We start from the raw sequence: 17,742 nt of genomic DNA on the forward strand, positions 1-17,742 counted from the left end.
TGCCTGTCCCTGGTTCTCACCCTAAAAGTCAGGATCATTTCAAAATGTTACCAAGGAGCCTCTAACAAGGGCAAGAGGGATCTAAAGTATCCAGTGTGCAGAGACTGGTGAATCACTGACCTTGGAGATGAAGTTAAAACCCACATTTTTGGCTCCTAAAGCTTCTCTCATCTGAACCCTCCCTTTGGGACTCCATAGCGAACTGCCTGGGAGGTCTCTAGCTAGGTCTCTATACCTTCTGACCCTAACCCTGACCCACCATTCAGTTTCTCCTCGGTCAACCCTAGCACAGGAAGACTTCTGTGGCCCTTGCCTCTGTCTTCATCTCCCTGGGCTGTGCTCCCTTTCACACTGAGCTATGGGTGTTGAGTGGTTTTCCATTTCCCCTTTAGACTCTGAACTACTAATCAGAGACCATGGCTTACTTAGCAACCTGGCTCCAGACCCTTGCCCAGGGGCCCACATCCAAGAAGCCCTCAAGGATGTTTGATGACAGAGTACATGTGGGTACACACACACACACACACACACACACACACACACAGAGAGAGAGAGAGAGAGAGAGAGAGAGAGAGAGAGAGAGAGAGAGAAAACACAATAGCCCCTAAGTCCTCAGCACTGTGCTGCACCAGTATCTGATTTACTCTGTTTCCTAGACACTCTCATGGTGGTAGGACAGTGACCACTTACATCTGGTGGATGGCGATGCACTCTGCAGCCGAACTCGGATTTCACTCTCTGTACAAGGGGAGAGAAGAGATAAGGGCACTATGGATGAAGGAGTCTATATCACTGCCCTGGACCCTGAGGTCTGAGCACAGGATGACTCACTGGGCTACTTTGTGATTTCTCAGTTCTTCACCAGGAAACCTGGGTGTTGCTACAAAGGGGATGTCTCTTCCCCTCTCCACTTACCAACTGTGCACCCCTGGGCACCTGAGACTTAATGAGAGCCTAGGCAGAGCAGGGAGGCCCCGAGATACTTTATCACCACCCTCTTCACACCACCCTCTTCACAGTTGTCAGAATCCAGCATCTTTCTGCCTCCCAGCTCACTTAAGGTACAGGCAAGAGAATCTAAACCCTCTAACATTCAGCTAGTCATCAGAACAGGGAGTCCGTAAGCCAGCAGCCTAAGAGTGTTAGCTTGGGCTAGAGTGGGCGTCTTAGCAATCATCCTAAAGCTGTGGGTAGCTGGTGTAGCCCGAACTTAAGCTCCTGATGAGAGCGAGACACAGCCTGACACAGGTCCCTGTGGTCACTCTGCCCTCTGCTGGGGTGGCTTCTCCTAGAGCCTCTCTCTCTTCTATCAATTTTAGATGGTCACTTTATGAAATTATCCCTTGCAATAATATGAAAAAGAGGGCTTTTGATTATCCTGCCATATAATGGTGATTAAAGCACATCTTGGGTGGGGGGTAGCTGTGAAGGCAGATGTGACATCTGTATTGCCCAGACTGTCACTGGAGCTCATTAGGTCATCATCAGATACCCCCTTCCCATGCTTTTGGAGTTGGCCAAGACTCTGTCAGTACTTAAGGCTCCTCAGGGAGATGCTACGTGTTGCTTATTCCTCAGCGCTCAGCTTTCTGGCTCCAGGCTGGCACATACTAGCTGCTCAGAGTGAATTGGACTGAATTCAGTGGGAGTACTCACCTCGTGTTTGGCTTCGTCCTCTGGTTGAAGAAGAGGCTGAGAAAGAGAAAAATATGGCCTTAGGCATATTTCTGGCATGCTGAATATTTTTGATACTTGGAGATATTTTCAAAATGTCTAAATCTAGACTGAGGCTTGGGGAGGGGGGGGTTAGGGAGAGGTTCTGTATAGCAGATGCTAAAGAAGTGTTTCCCAGATGTTGAAGGGTAAATAATGATTTTGCAACATGTCAGTGCAATTTAGCTGAGCAAATGTTGAGTTAGCTAATGCTTAGGGCACTGTGTCTGAGATAGGGTGTATGTGTGTGGTTCATTCATGCCTGTGCGCATACGCATGTGTGTGTGTGTGTGTGTGTGTGTGTGAGATGCATTTGGACCAGCTGAAAACATTGTCAAATGGACCCAAAGACTGCTAAATCTTTAATTTGTTTAGTAAGGCCTGCCTTGGTTTTCCCAAGGTAAACAAATATAGAAAATTATAATAATTATGTAACTCCAACTCATCTGTACGTTGATATCCAAAGAATACAGACCAAAGACTTAAGGCCAAGTGAAGACACAGCTTAGGGTGGCCCAGGTGAATGATGGGGTCCCTGGAAGGGAGTTCTGGAGGAGGAATGGGGGTGTCTTCGTTTGTGCACTGAGCCTGCTGCCCCTCCTTGGTGGCAGGCCTCTGTGAAGCCCATGGAAGGAAGGATCCCTGCTTGGCCTTGGGAGCTTGCGTGTCCTAGCATGAACCTTGTATAAACAGCTTACCATTTTAATGCTGTCATGAACTGGTGACAGCAAGCTAATATGACTGGCAAACTCCCTTAGCGATGCTTCAGAGTGAAGGAGAAAGCAAATCAGCAGGAGCCAAGCTCTTTAGAAGCCATTTGGTTCTTGGTATCCCTGCCCTGCATCCCACCATTCTGGAATGTGCACACACGTGCGTGTGTGTGTGTGCGTGTCTGTGTTCACGCACACGTGCGCATATCACTAAAACATTCTGCTGGAAAATAAGGAGAGAGCTTACCGAGTTCCTTTCGTGGATATTCAGGAGAGGAGTTGCCACTAGAGCTCCCTGGAAAGGAGATGGACCACTTAGTACAAATGGCTACTTACCTCCATGAGACTTCCTAGTGGGTAGGGGTTCCAGCTACAGCAGTGTGAGCTGCCATAGCTGGAAGTGATTCAGGAGATTTCTCTTAGCAGAATTCACCCAAGTAGGGCCTTCCTCCTGAGTTTCCTGTTTCAACTGTGGACACCACCAGGAGCCCAATCTGCATTTGAAACCCTAGGGATGGCTATTTCCAGATTTTCCTCCCATTTCATCAAGCCTGCCAACTCTGCCTCTTTTATCTTACCCCTCTCAGCCCTCATTCTCCACTGAGTCCCAGACTAGATTTTTCTCTTCTCCACTATTGAGGATTTCCTTTTAACTTGTCACCTATCCATGGTGACAAGCTTTCTGGGGCTCAAATATATCCCACTGTTTGGCTCAAAGACTTCTGTGTCTTCTTATGTGGAAACGTAAAGTCTAAACCTAGCACAGAATCTGGGCCTCCAAATCCTGTTTTAGCCCTGGACTGTCCTGTACACCACAGCTTTCCTCATCCTGAACTGTCCTGTCCTTCTGTCTGTGACTGTCACTAGGAGGCCAAGCACCACCTCCATAGTCATCTTTGACTTCCTTAGTGGAAAACAGAAAGCTCCACCTACTTGGACTTACTACTCTTTCTATGGCCTTCAATTGTCTGTAGATCATATCCTTGAAGACGAGAACCATAAGGCATTTAGTACAGTGTAAAACATGATAACATGTCAGTTGAGAAGTAAGTGGGAAAAAATGAAAGGGGAATGAATGAATGAATGAATGAATGAATCTTCCAACAGTGTAGATGCAAGTGTCTGGGGGGGGGGTTAGACACCCGAGAAGCCAAGATGCCAACAAACGCAGAATGAGTGAAGTTACACCAGGAAGAGATCAAATACCTTCATAAGTTCCATGGCGGGTCATGTGAGTTTTCCTTTCGAAGGTGGAGCCGGGAGAGTTGGGCAGGGTAGAGGCCGGAGAGTGAGCTCTCCGGTAACTGGAGGTGGAAGCGTTGCCTCGAATGCTTCCGCCTGCAAGTGAGAAAGAGGGTAAATCCTCGGGGCACCACCTCACCAGAGATGATCCCACTACATCAAAACACAGTGGCATTAACCAAATAACCCCCTGGATGCTGGGGGGAGGGGCCTGGGAGAGGGGTAGGGGACTTCAGGGGACACTGTGAAAGGAATGGAAGGCAGGGTGACTGTTAACACCTTTGGGGGCAGACACTGAGAGATAGGACATCCTCACACACACAGGGTACATGGAAATGGTAAGTATGCCATAGAGTTGACTTGATGCTGGACCACTGACCCCTGCTCAGAGGGACTGAATTCTAACTCGCTGGGTGGGCCCATCTGAATGTTCCATTCTGTTTTTATTTTCTCTCCCACGTCTTAGTGGCTTCCAGGGCTGCTGCTGATGTGCGCGTGCATGTTTTTGTCATACTTTCTTTTGCTTTCTCGTGAAAGATCGCCTCTCGAGGAACAATAGGCTCATGTTGGGTGCTCGCCCAACGGAATACAGTAGCACAGGACAAATGTCATCAGAGTCTCTCAGCAGAGCGACTCAGCCGTCACTCTTCACGCATTGCTGGTAATCTGACTGTAATCCTTAAACGCGCACAGCCTTTCCTAAAAGGTGTGGCTTAAGTAGAGGGGCTGAGTTTCTTGAATGTTACCTGTCCTGGGCACCTAATGAAAACTGAACCCACTTTATGTAGGTGTCTAATGCTGATGATCCGAGAGCCAGCCCTACCTTCCCTTGTCCTTTGGGTAACTCTTAGGGGGCGTGGAGTGAGCGGCAGACAGGGTAATGGTCCCACTTACGCGCTGACTGCCGATGGTGGGTTTTCACTGTTTCTCACCTCTGTCCATCACCCTGCCCCTCAGACCAATGTGCACCTACTTGAGTTGATGTAGCCGCTGCTGCCGTGCGTCAGGCTTTGCTTCTCTAGCCGACTTCCTCCACCCAGAGAACCGGTCTTAGCGTATCCATTGCTGGTGCTCCCTTCTGCAAAAGCAGGTGACAGCCTCAAGGTGGAGCCAGGTCAGAGGGGCTTCTCATCCTCTGCTCAGTGAGAGCCTTCCCTTCCTCTCACCAGGATCCTGATGGCTGGGGTCTCTCTCCTTCCATACTCCAAATTCCAAGCTCCCCCCCTTTACTTTCAGTACAGATGTCTGGAGTGGATGTCCTGCTAATGTGAACGAGAACTTTCTGGAAAGCTATTTGGTAGGAAAATTAGCCAAGGCGGCTGGATGATGCCGAGCTCCTCCATCTCAGATGAAGTCTGGGCTTGCCTCTTGCAAATGCCCAGTCAGGTCCTAGACCTGAACAACAGCCGCTAGAAATGCTGGAAGGACCAGAGGTGGCTCTGGGCTTCTCTTTTTAATTTTTTAATTTTTTTATTATTTTTTAAAAGAATTATCTATTTACTTATATGAGTTCACTGTCACTGTCTTCAGACACACCAGAAGAAGGCATCGGATCCTATTACAGATGGTTGTGAGCCACCATATGGTTGCTAGGAATTGAATTCAGGACCTCTGGAAGAGCAGCCAGTGCTCTTAACCACTGAGCCACTTTTCCAGCCCTGACTCTGGACTCCTCTTGACTTGCTTCTACCACCCTGCTCTGGCCATAGATGGATGGGTCCTCCCTATTCCAAGGCCCATCAGGGCCCAGGGGCCTGGACCTCTGCTATTTTTTTTTTTTCGAGACAGGGTTTCTCTGTGTAGTCCTGGCTGTCTTGGAACTCACTCTGTAGACCAGGCTGGCCTTGAACTCAGAAATCTGCCTTGCCTCTGCCTCCCAAGTGCTGGGATTACAGGCGTGCGCCACCACCGCCCGGCTGGATCTCTGCTATTAGAACCCAGCAATGCTTAGGAAGTCCTGACCCAAAGTGGAGTGCTCACGGAGGATTAGGATTTCCAGTATTTTACTGAGCAGAATAGCAAATCCATAAAGATAGACAGCTGACATAGTTCTTAGGGGCCAGGGAGAGCAGAGAAGAATGGGTCAGGGCTGTGAGTAAGAAAGAGGGCTCAGGGGCTGGAGAGATGGCTCAGTGGTTAAGAGCACTGATTGCTCTTCCAGAGGTCCTGAGTTCAAATCCCAGCAACCACATGGTGGCTCACAACCATCTGTAATGAGATTTGATGCCCTCTTCTGTTGTCTCTGAAGACAGCTACAGTGTACTCATAAATAAAATAAATAAATCTTTAAAAAAAAAAGAAAGAAAGAAAGAAAGAAGGCTCATTAGAGGAAGTGACGGGAGTGTCCTTAAACTAGACTGGCAAGCAGTTGCTGTATACTCCAACCCTGAACCACACAGCACAAGCTGGTAGCTAGTTGTGTATAAGTCAACCTCAGAATAGCTGCTAGCAAAAGAACATATTCCAGAGGGTTTAGATTTGCTCAGTGGGTAAGCACACCCTCATGTTCAAGATCACAGATTAGGGCCTTCACATGGGACCTACTAACGCAGAGCCACTTACTTGGTGGTAAGGATGTGAGTCTTGTCGTTACTGTTTCCGTGACAACTGAAAAAGAGAAAGGGAAGAGGAGACACTGTGGGATGTGCTGGAGTTGCTGGGTTTTGGCGGGACCTGGTGTCTGCCATGGTTAAGCATTACGCTCAACAAAGGTTAAGGAAAGCTGTGTCTTATGACAAAGAGTCTGAAAATATGAACAGCAACAGCGAGGCTCAATGTCTGTAGAATATAAAATTTCTTCTTGGTGCCAAAGGAAGCTCTCCATTGATTGGAAGAATGAGTTGTCTTGGCACCAAGGCCTCCCGCCGGTTGCTCCAGCCAGGCCTAGCTTTGAGTTTGAATGAGGGCCAGCCTCCCTTTTCACATACTATCTCTGCTCTGTTCCTTCCCAAAGACGCTGAGGCCAGCTAGAGCCAAGACCTGGCGGATCTCACTCTGTATGTCCTGATGAAGTTGGAGGTGTCTCTAGGGTGCCATGTTTCATTCTGCAACCCTCAAGGGCATTCATGTGGACAGGAAGGACAGCCTGAGTAGATCACGTCTGAGGTCAGTGAAATGCGCCATGCATGTATCCCAGGGGCAGATCTTCAGGAGTGTCCCCTTACATCACGCTCGCCGTAGTTTCTCTAGTGTCAACTGGTGGTAAGTATACAGAGATGCTAACAGCTTTGTGTATCTGAGGGAACACCATTCAGAAGCAGGACCCCATTCCTCTGGAGATATTTCCCTGAAGTAACATGAGGTTGGAATGGATTCCCAAAGCCATACAAGGGCCAACTTTTGTCTGACTGTGGTCATCAATACTATCTACCTCTCTGACATTTGGGGCCTCATCTGGCTGTGGCCGCTTTGTGTGTGGGCATGCATGTGTCACAGCATGCATGGACAAATCAAAGAACTATCTGTAAGAGTCAGTTCTTTCCTTCTACCACATGGGGCCTGGATATCAAATGTAGCCAACAGGTTAGCACCTTTACATGCTGGGCCATCTCACTTGCCCTCACTGGTCTTTGGAGGAGATATTTTCTGTGTATATGTGCACATGTGTACAGTTGTGTTAGTGTGGTGTGCATGCACACATGCCTGTGGGAGGAGGGATGGAAGGAGATGGTTGGGGCCACTGTGCCTCGTGAAGCCAGAGGTTGGCACCTGCTCCAGCCATGCTGTCTGTCTATCCCTGTTCTTCACACGACATGCTTCCAGCCAGTTCTCTTTTGCCCCAGACCACAGGACTATGAACGCAGTGGAAACAGCAGTCAAGACATATAAGGAGATGGTTCTTCACAGAAGGTGGCAGCTCCATTTGAATAACAGCCCTTGAGCTCCCAGTAACCTCTCATTGTACAGGCCTTTGGGGATTTTTTTTTTTTTGACACATAAGAATAACTTATTTTCCAAGTCTGTGGAGCCAGAGTTTTTTGCTATTTTTGGAAATGAGTGAAAAAGTTTCCTAATTTAGAGTTGCTGGAGAGACAGTTTAAACACCCCTCGATTTGACACTTGGGCAGTTCCACAAAGTATGTGTATCTACTTTCCGGTTTTAGTGTACATTTGGATGGTGAGACCAGTTCCTGTCAGTCCCGTATTATAAGGCCTAAGATATTATACTTTTAGATTTCTATTGTCCTATATCCTTAGGGAGAGAAAGAGCTACATAAGCCACAGAGAATTAGGCAGTCATTAAACCACATGAGATTAGGCATGTATTAAAATTCTACTCATAATAACCCTACATAGCGGGGAAAATCCTTTTCTCTTTCTCTTCTTACCTCTCCTTCCCTCCTCCCCTACCTCTTCCTCCTTTCCTGTATTTATTTCTCTTTCATTTTCTGTGGTATGGAGGATCGTGCCCTGAGCCTAGGTAGAGATGCGCTAGGCGGGGGTGCGCTAGGCGGGGGTGCACTAGGCAGGTGGTCCTGCATTGAGCCACACCCCGGGGGCCCAGAAATGGAAACAAGATGCAAGACCCATTCAATTATAAGCATGTGAAAGACTGAGAGGAGCACTCCTGGGAGAGGGGGCAGAGTCTCTCTGTGATGCTCCATGAGTCACAGCAGTGGTGGTGGACTTAGGATGAGGGACACTGTTTTCAGATGAGCTAAAATAGTTCCGAGTAAAAGAAATCTGGACGCTCTTACTTCTCTCCATGACTTCAGCGCCATCTCTCTTGCTTTTCTTGGTCACATCCATCCCATAGCCACCTGCAGGAACAGAAGCCATTGCTTTTAACAAGTCTAGCACCCACCTGACACAAATACACACACACACACACACACACACAGAGAGAGAGAGAGAGAGAGAGAGAGAGAGAGAGAGAGAGAGAGAGAGAGAGAGTCAAGCTAATCAGAAACCCGTTTCTTAGTATTCAAAGGCTAACTCTCCAGCATATCATCTTGTACAGGCACCAGCCCCCACTCTGGTCGTGGATTGAAACAGACAAAGCCCAATAGTTCCCTTCTATACTCTACCCCTTTTAGAATCCAGTGGGACAGCCTGCCCTCCACTGAGCCTCCAAGGGCGTCAGCAGCCCAGTACCCTGCCCTCTGTCTAACTGTGACATCTATGCTTTGTCGGGGTGATGAGTGACTGAAGGGTTGTGAGGCAGTGGGGTTTTGTTGGGTGCATTTGCATGTGCCTTGCACCTTTCTATGTTCTAGGGCTCTGTGGGTTAAATGCTTGGGAGACAAACACAGACCACCCAGAACCCTCACAAAACCCAGGTGGGTGTGGCAGCTGCTTGTAATTCCAGTATTTGAGAGGCACCAAAGGACAGGGGCTCTCTAGGACAAGATGGCTCGTTAGCAAGTCCCAGGTTCAGCAAGGGGCCCTGCCTTCGTAAATACAGTGGAGAGTTGTGGAGGAAGACACCTGTTGTCAACTTTGGGCTTCCACAGGCACCTGCACATGAGTGCAGCGCACGTAGGCACACACACACACACATCACGAGCATCCTGTGTTCTAGGTGGACCTCTGAATATGTGACCTCTAAGCTGTGCCAGAGTTTGAGTGTGAGACCAGTGCTTGCTGGATAAAATTTACACGCACACTTGCCTAGATTGTTACAGTTCGCAAAGTATGCAGTGTGCTCCTCATAACGAACTAGTCCCGGAGAGTTACAAGCAGACACAAGCAGGACAATGCGAACCAACAGCCATATTCTCACTCTACTGTGGAAGGAAAAGGCTCTTGGCTGCTGCATTCCTAAGCTCAGGTGGAACAGGCAGGGATAACAAGGGGTGACGGTAGACCACAGGCTGAAGGCTCACAGGAAGGATTCCCCAACTGGGCTCTTCTTGCCAGGGTGCTCAGTACCAGCTTGTGGGAGGACTCACTTATCACTTTCCCCATGGTGCTCCCCTCCTGCTCCTGTTCTCATCCCTGGCTTTATCTTTGGTGCATTGCTGCCTGCATTGTAGACACTGGAGCCACCTCTGCCCCTTGTTCAACTCTCCCTGCACCCTTCACCTGCTTTATGGCTTCCGGTTCTCTTTCTGCTCTGACACAGGGGTTATTGGACCCTACAACATGGCTTTTGTCATTTTATAAAATTTTGTGTATGGATATTTTGTCTGCCTATATGTCTGTGTACTGCATGCATGCCTGGTGCCTGTGGAGGCCAGAAGAGGGCGTGGGATCCTCTGAGACAGGAGTGTGTGTGTGTATGTGTCTGTCTGTGTGTGTGTGTGTGTGTATGTATATGTGTGTGTGTGACAGAGGGTTGTGAGCTGTGTTGTGAGTGCTGGGAATCAAACCTGGGCCCCCTGGAAGAACAACCAGTCCCTAAAAACTGACGAGCTGTCTTTCCAGTCCCAAGACATGGTTTTTGTTTATTTGTTTGTATGGTGTGTGTGCATGTGCACGTGTGTTGTGTGTGTGTGCATGTGTGTGTGTGTATGTGTGTGTGTGTGTGTATTGAGGAGGAACAATAAAGTTATTTTAATTTCTTTTAAACTCAGAATGGAAATAAATGTGGTCTCTTCTGGCTTATATTTTTCTTAGGAGGCCTTTTGTTTTGTTTGTAATGAAGGAAGGGACCCACAAAGGCAAAAATGTCTCAGACTTATCTAAGCAAGTCATAGTGTAGCCTGAGGTGACTTCCTGGTTGAGGCTGTGACAAAATGAGAGCAGCACAGAGACTTGGTGGGATTAGCCAATGCTGGCAAGAATTAGCTTCAGGGCCGGGCTGAGTGTGCCAACTCCTTGTTCATCGGTGTCTCTTAAACCTAGCTCCAGACAAGGAATGCAGCATCATGGAAAAAAAATGTTCTCTGCATCTGAGGCCACAGAATGTCTTTACAGGCATGCCTCCTGGAGCTAAGAGGAACAGCTTCATAAACAGCCTAATAAGGGAGTCTGCCCTCATTAAAGGCAAGAGCTGGCTGGTGACCACACCGGAACTCTGGCAGTAGCCTATAGGATGGCGCACGCCAGTCTATGAGGATGGGTGTCCTCTTTAAGATCCTTAGTTTAAGAATTAATAGTCTCAGTCAATAGTCTGCAGTTTTCTGCTGGGTTGATAACACTACCACCAACACTATTCTTCTTCAAACTGACCATTAGCCATGAACCAGGAGGCAACTGAGGGGATTCGACATTTCAGTACACTTTGATGCTGGTTAGGGGGATGACTAGCTGTCTAGGATGGTACTTAATCTATAGGAAATTTACCCTGGGATTACTGATAATCTTAACGTTGGAATCTTACTATCCATGTATCGTTTTTGATATTTCTATGATATTGATGGGATTGGCTGATTTTATTGGTAGCTGGGAAGCCAGGTATGTGGTAGCTTGGAGAAGTCCAGTCTCTGGGAGCTAACCCTGCCCAGTTCTGCTGGATTTTCTGTATCCAGGACAATAACAGGCATGTTATTATTGTGTTATTTCATCTACTCTCTGAATTCTAATGACAAATCTGTTTCTACAGCAAAAGCCCATAATCTCCCTAGTTTCCACAAGGCACAAAGAGACAGCTGCTTTGTGGCTTCCTGGGTTTCCTGATTTTGAGCTATTTCTTAGCCCTGAGTTCCTCAGTGGGAAGTGCACGTGGGTAGAACCTGCCCCAGGTGAGTGGGATCTTCCCTTAGCATGCAGCCTCTCTAACATTGGCTATGTTATAGCCATGCATTTCTGAGTCTGGCCTGATGGCTGGAGATTGCAGGGATGGGTTGGAGATGGATTATTTAAGTCAAAGGTAAGAAGAGACTTTCTACGAGTAGTTCTTGATTGTATGGAGGATGATGGGTGCAGACACAGACCTGGAGGATGATGGGTAAAGACACAGACCTGGGCTAGGATTGTCCCCCAGGACAGAGCTTTTTCCTCACAGAAATTCTGTCTGAATCATTCTAAGAGCTTCTAGTTTTGTAAAAGCATAACATCAGGGAGAAGAGAGTTCGGCCGGCTTCATGCCCAAGCCTGCCATTCCTGGCAGCCCTAGCTATGTTCAGGAGTTCCCAAAGTACCACTTAATGGAAGCCTTGTCAACTAACATAATTCTTAACTTCCTAGAATTTTGGGGCTGCTTCATCATTGGCAAGAAAGAATGGGTCATTTAAGTTCTTAATTCCAAAGTTATACTAATTTCCATCTCTAATTTTTTTCCTGACATTAGTTTATTTTTATTTACTTATGACAGGGTCTCATTATGCAGCCCTGGCTGGCCTGGAGCTTGCTGTGCAGTCCACACTGGCTTTGAACTCACAGAGATCTACCTGCTTCTGCCTCCCAATTAAAGGCATCTGCTGCCATGCTTGGCTCTCAGATGTATTTTCAAGTTATGTAGTCAATGTGTATGCTATGATTCGGTGTAGGTACACACACAATGACCTAGCCAAGGTAAATAACGTTTCGATTCCTTAGACCCTTCTCAGAATCTTCGTACCTACAAACCTTTCTTCTAGCTGTTTATAAAATACATAACGAATCATTGCGAACTCTACTGAACTCAGTTCTACTGAACCCTGTGCTCTACAACACGAGAACCAGTTCTTCACCCACTATATTTTGTCAGCTGTCAGGCAGCCTCTGTCTCCTCCCATCCCCCTGTATCTCTCAGCCTCTAGTAAGTACCATTCTCACCCCTTGCATGAGGTCAACATTTCTTTGCTTCCCCATGAGTGAGAACATGCCCACCTACTGCTATTAGCAACTGCTTTATATGTTTTTCTTTTAAATATCCAGATGACCCCCATGCGACTTCCTTATGTATGAAGACAAAATTTGAAGACAGTTTTCTACTTTGATAAGTATTTTTTTCCTTTGCATATTATTTGAATGGTGTCAGATCCACTTACAACTGCTCAGACAGGGCTGTGGTCTGATGTACATACAAATAATGACCAACCTCGGTCAGTGACAGCAATCGATGGCCTTGACCTATCTTCTAATGATGCATGTAACACCCATTCTTGAGACAGAGAGAATAGTGAGGATACACATTTTGATTCCTAGCTTTTAATCTTAGGAACAAACGCTCCTATGTTCTGTTAAAGAATCACAAGTATTTTTTTTTAAAGCTTTTTGTTACCCCAATCTCTATAAACTGTAAATTTTAAAATAAAGCAATATTGAAATTGCTGCAGAATGAGAAAAATCATGCCTTGACTGTTTATCTGACAGCACACAGGAGCTAAGCAAGTTGAGGGCCAGGGAAACCAGGGTCCTGGTACTCACAATCGTGGGTTTAATCTCTTCAACATTCAGAGGCAAGCTTACTGCTTATTTGGTTGGTCACCTTAGAGTTTATGACCACAGATAAGATACTGACTTGTCATTATGTGAGCGCGTTGGCCACTGTGGCTTCTGCCGCTGATGATGGCAAATAAGCCAGGCGTTGCTGACAGACATCTTTCCATTGGTTACAATCTGTGTTTGGTAACCTGTTAGGCCTGTTCTTATCAAAGGAGTTTTCCTGCAGATTTAAAGTGGGCTTTTCACTGGATCTGACCCTGGTACATGATGGTCTGATTCACGTGGTATTTTGCAAGGTCTAAGAGCGAGGTAGAACCCCTAATTTTCTGAGGGTGTCCATCAGCAGATGGACAAATATTGGGTTAGTTTCCACTCAGATCCATGCTTCAGCTCCAAGAATTCAGAGGGAGAAAGGAAGAGGCCCAGGAAGAGGCCTGGTCTTCCAGAAAGCAACTGTAACAGTGTCAAACTTTAGACTGTGGAGTAACAGCTTCTAGGGAGAAGTGAGACGGCAGAGGCTTTCCCTGCTTCAGAAGTGAAGGGACAATGTGCCAGTCAGTTCAACTGTGGTCCCGTTAGACCTGAACCAAAAGTCTAAACTCAAAGTGATCTCTGGTGTGGAGCAGGAGGGCAAAGAGAAAGGTCAAATTGGCCATCAAAGAGTACAAGCATTGAAACAGTTTCTCTCTCTCTCTCTCTCTCTCTCTCTCTCTCTCTCTCTCTGTCTTTCTTTCTCTCTCCACCCTCTCTCTGTCTTTCTTTCTCTCTCCACCCTCTCTCTGTCTTTCTTTCTCTCTCCACCCTCTCTCTGTCTTTCTGTCTCTCTCTCTCACTCTCTCTTTGTCTCTGTCTCTCTCCCTCCCTTCCAGTTTGACTCTAGAAAATTCTTGAACCAGTTACATCATTTGAAGATTTTGCTTTTCCTTTTTAGGGGAAGTATAACAGGATGAACAGCCGGTGTCTGTTAGCCCCCAGAGCTTAATGTGACCTTTCCAGCAGCAGAGGCCTGGGCAGCTAAGGCTGCGCCTGGGAGGCAGCCACTCACTGGCACTCCTCTCCTGAGTGATTCCACTGTTCCGTGGAAGAGTGAGAGGGGGAATGCCAGCCTGCAAGAGCCGTTTACTACGAGTCACTTTACAACACTGACAATAACGAGAAAAGTCCTTGCCGGGAGAGCCCACTGGCTCTCAGCTGACCTCTTTACCACACACAGATCTTCCTTGGTATTCCTTTAAAAAACCAAGTCTAAGCAGCACACACAATTAACTGCTTCAACCAGAACACCAAACATGAATTTCACCTTTTCTCCAGTAAACATTTTACGATTGAAAGCAAGCCTCAAACCAAAATCTCAGAGGAAGAAAATAAGGCTGTGTTCCTGTAACTCACCTGGCTTCGAGTCTGGAGGAGCTGGAGCAGCTTCGAGCAGACGCCTTCTCTCTCTCTCTTCCTCGGATGCTTTTCTTCTAGAAGTTTGTGGTGGCACTTTTTTTTTTTTTATTCCAGACCTAGTCAAGGTGTGTTAAAGCTGAGTGATCTTTCAAAAATGTTCGCTTCTTCTCTCCCTCCTGTTTCCTTCAGCGCTTTGCTTCAAAAACAAGTCCTGACAAAGGTGCGCCGCGGTTTGCAGCTTCACTCCACCCTTCCAATTATCTGACACTCGCTAGATTTAAAAAAAAAAAAAAATCTGCCTTCAGGAACCAAACTTTATGGACGGCAGAAAACTTCCCCTGCCAGCTCAGGTAGATTAACCATTTATAGACCTGAGGGGGAAAAGGAATAAAGGGCTGGCCCACGGGAAATACCCTTTACAACTCCTCCCTGCCTTCACAGCTGAAGAATAACCATAGCCCAACAATTCCTAGAAATTCCCTTCCTTGGCAACAGAGGATACTTGAAGCCCAGCACTGATTCGTCCAGTAACATCTCTGCTCACAGGGACCTTGAGCCCAAGGTACCTGTGATCTGAGCTCTGAAAGAGCCATGAAGAATGTATGCTAAAGATTGATTCTCCCATCTGTCCCTTTGACCTCTTGCTTTCATCCTGGCCAAGCCAGACCCCACAGGCCTGGGTCAAACAGTGAGCTGATGCATAGGTAGATGTCTGAGACTGAAGAGGTTGAGTAGCTGGTGGGATGAACATTGCTCTTTTGAAGGAGGTGACCTGATCTATGAGAATGACCTAAAAGAAAGAAGGATGTCGGCAACAGGCATTCAGCCAACCATGATAGAGAAAGATGCTTATGGAAAGGGGTAGGGACCATCTGGTCCTCCAAAACAAGTGATCACACAATTCCTCATTTCTTATTGGAAGGCCACCAGTCAGATTGGGTCAGGTCCTATCATAATGTCTCCGTTTTAAATCAATCACTTATTTAAAAGGCTTTTAAAAAATCCCGATACAGAGACATTCCTGAGACACTGGGGGCTAAGACTTTGCATGCAACTTGGGTGGGGGTGCGTGTCGCAATTTGGTTGTTGAGAAAACAATATTAGGAATGTGACAACTATTTCAAAAAAAAGTAGTTTTGGGTACCTCAAGCGAGGAAGCATAAAGATATACATAATCTTGAGTGGGGCTAAGTGACATTTAAATTGTTCTGAGACAGAGAGAGCATAGGTGAGGGAAAGATCTAGAGTATTCTAGAGCCCGAACAGAGAACAAGGCAGCCAAGAAGGCCCTGAAGTGGGGCAATCGTGACCGTTGGAGGAGCAGGGATGAGGCCAGATTGTGGACAGAGAGAAGGGTGGGGTGGCAGGCGAGGACGGGACAGCAAGGTTCCCTCTTCACACAGGGCTTCAGGGGTCATGACGGGCTTTGGTACCTGAAGAGTGTTCTTAAGCTTATGGTCATTACAGGCGCTCTCCAAGAGCTTGGATTGTGTCTCCTTGGGGAAGAAGAGCAGCGGCCCTGATCTAATTTCTCATGGGGCCTATTATATGCTAATTACTTTGCACACATTCTTTTATGTAATCCCTGTATCGATTTGTACATTTATTTATTCTCTCCCCTTCTGTTTTTGGGGATGTGCACACACAAGGTTCATGAGTGGAGGTCAGAGCGAACTTTTGGGAGTCCGTTCTCTCCTATCCTGTGGGTGTTGGGGTTTGAACTAGGGCCGTCAGGCTTGGCAGCACTTCTGCTTGACGAGCAGCCCACTGGTCTTGTCCTCATTTTTATAGCAGAGAAAGGAAAAGTTCTGAAACAGGTAATCTGATCAAAGGTGGTTTTATATCTCACAGATGGCCAAAGCTCTGTTCTACTTGACCTCTGAACCTCTACAGACTGTTAAATTGAAGTATATTGATAGTTTTATTTTGAGATAGGGTCTCATAATGTAGACCTGGTTGGTCTGAAACTTGCCGTGTAGACCAGGCTGCCATGGAGCTCCTACAGATCTACCTGTGTCTGTCTTCCAAGCGCTGGGGATTAAAGTGTGAAGCATTGTGTTTGCCACACCCATAGTTTTGAAAAGGAGGAAAATAGGCATTGTCAATCAAATCAAACTGATTACAAAGGACCACCTAAAATAAAAACTCAAACTGTGCAAACAATGTTTTTTTTTTCCCCAGTCAGTAACACTATGAGACTGACGTGATTTATTGATACTAAAAGTAGCTAGAAACCTGTTTATTGAGACAACTGTTTACCCATGTCTACTACATACAACACACTAAGCATCCATTGCATAAACATGGCTTCCCACTCTCTGGAACCTATAGTATTATTGATATTCTCCACATTTCGTGGAAAATCAGGTCATTGAACTCTCTGGGCAGGTAATGAGACTGTGTGTACACATGAACACATGCGTTCCTACATATTTGTGTATGTGTGGGTATGCCATGCTTACAGATCCTGCACTAGGTACTTTGGAGGAAAAGAAAAAGAAAATTCAGTATTCACTTTCTGCATCCACCAGGTTTTTAGTCTACAGCTCTTGACAAAACTGTATGTGAGACTTACCTTGGTGCATGAAGAGAAAGAGGCTGTGTTCCGTTAAAATTAATACATGAAACTCTTGGCACTAGAAATATTTTAGAACAACCGGAAAATGAAGGAATTCCTGTTGAAATGAGGAAGCTGGGAGTCTGCCTTCGGAAACAGAAGTGACTCAGACACCGGAGGGAAAGGTGTCCATCTCTCCTGACTATAACCAGCCATGCAAGTGAATCACCGATCGATTTTTTTTTAAAAGATTGATTTATTTTCATTCTATGTACATGAGTGTTTTGCCTACACTAGGTGTATCACATGTATCAGGTGCCCTCTGAGGCCAGAAGATGGAGTTGGATTCCCTAGAACTAGAGTTATTGATGGCCAAGAGACATGTGTGGGTGCTGGGAACCAACCCTGGGTCCTCGATAGGTAGCAGCAAGAGCTCTTAACCACCGATTCCTATAGCCCCATGTTGATTAATTTTTGACTGGCTAGGGTCAAATCCAAGTTCCTCAAAAGGCATCTGGAAATACCTATTTCTGAAATTATCTAGTGACTTTAAAATAGGCCGAGGAGAAAGGATGCTGAGAACAGGTAGATTCTACTGTCTTGTGACCGACACGTTTCTGAAGTGTGACAGAGGACCCCAGGTTTGGTGGCCTGGATGAGTGCTTTTGTGAAGCACCTCCCGAATCTTCGTGCACACACATTTTCCTTTATTGGTTTGCTCCTGATGACTGTGTCCTGCAGATTCCACCTCCTGTAAAAGCATCTGTCGGCGGTGATGCTTATAGCGCTTCAAGCAAAGACCCTAAACTCTGGGGACTCGTTTGCACACCGCTTCTAAGAGAAAATCATAAGTAAAGGGTGTACACCGCAGCACCG

The 17,742-nt window shown here is 46.6% G+C and overlaps 1 protein-coding gene across 2 annotated transcripts in view; it reads right to left on the reverse strand.

Moving 5' to 3' along the window:
- Col17a1 (collagen type XVII alpha 1 chain) overlaps positions 1-14,536 on the reverse strand; it is a 46,108-nt gene extending 31,572 nt beyond the window's left edge. For both annotated transcript variants that reach the window (XM_028774218.1, XM_028774210.1), the window contains exons 1-8: positions 14,307-14,536; positions 8,363-8,425; positions 6,228-6,272; positions 4,639-4,743; positions 3,630-3,761; positions 2,671-2,718; positions 1,657-1,692; positions 691-738 (exon numbers count right to left, since the gene is read on the reverse strand). In XM_028774218.1, the coding sequence (XP_028630051.1) occupies positions 691-738; positions 1,657-1,692; positions 2,671-2,718; positions 3,630-3,761; positions 4,639-4,743; positions 6,228-6,272; positions 8,363-8,414 (466 nt within the window). In that variant the 5' untranslated portion in view covers positions 8,415-8,425; positions 14,307-14,536. The remainder of the gene's footprint in view (positions 1-690; positions 739-1,656; positions 1,693-2,670; positions 2,719-3,629; positions 3,762-4,638; positions 4,744-6,227; positions 6,273-8,362; positions 8,426-14,306) is intronic.
- Positions 14,537-17,742: the final 3,206 nt, after the last annotated feature.

This window comes from Grammomys surdaster, unplaced genomic scaffold (assembly GCF_004785775.1).
Source record: "Grammomys surdaster isolate TR1022 unplaced genomic scaffold, NIH_TR_1.0 66, whole genome shotgun sequence".
Taxonomy (NCBI): Eukaryota; Metazoa; Chordata; class Mammalia; order Rodentia; family Muridae; genus Grammomys; species Grammomys surdaster.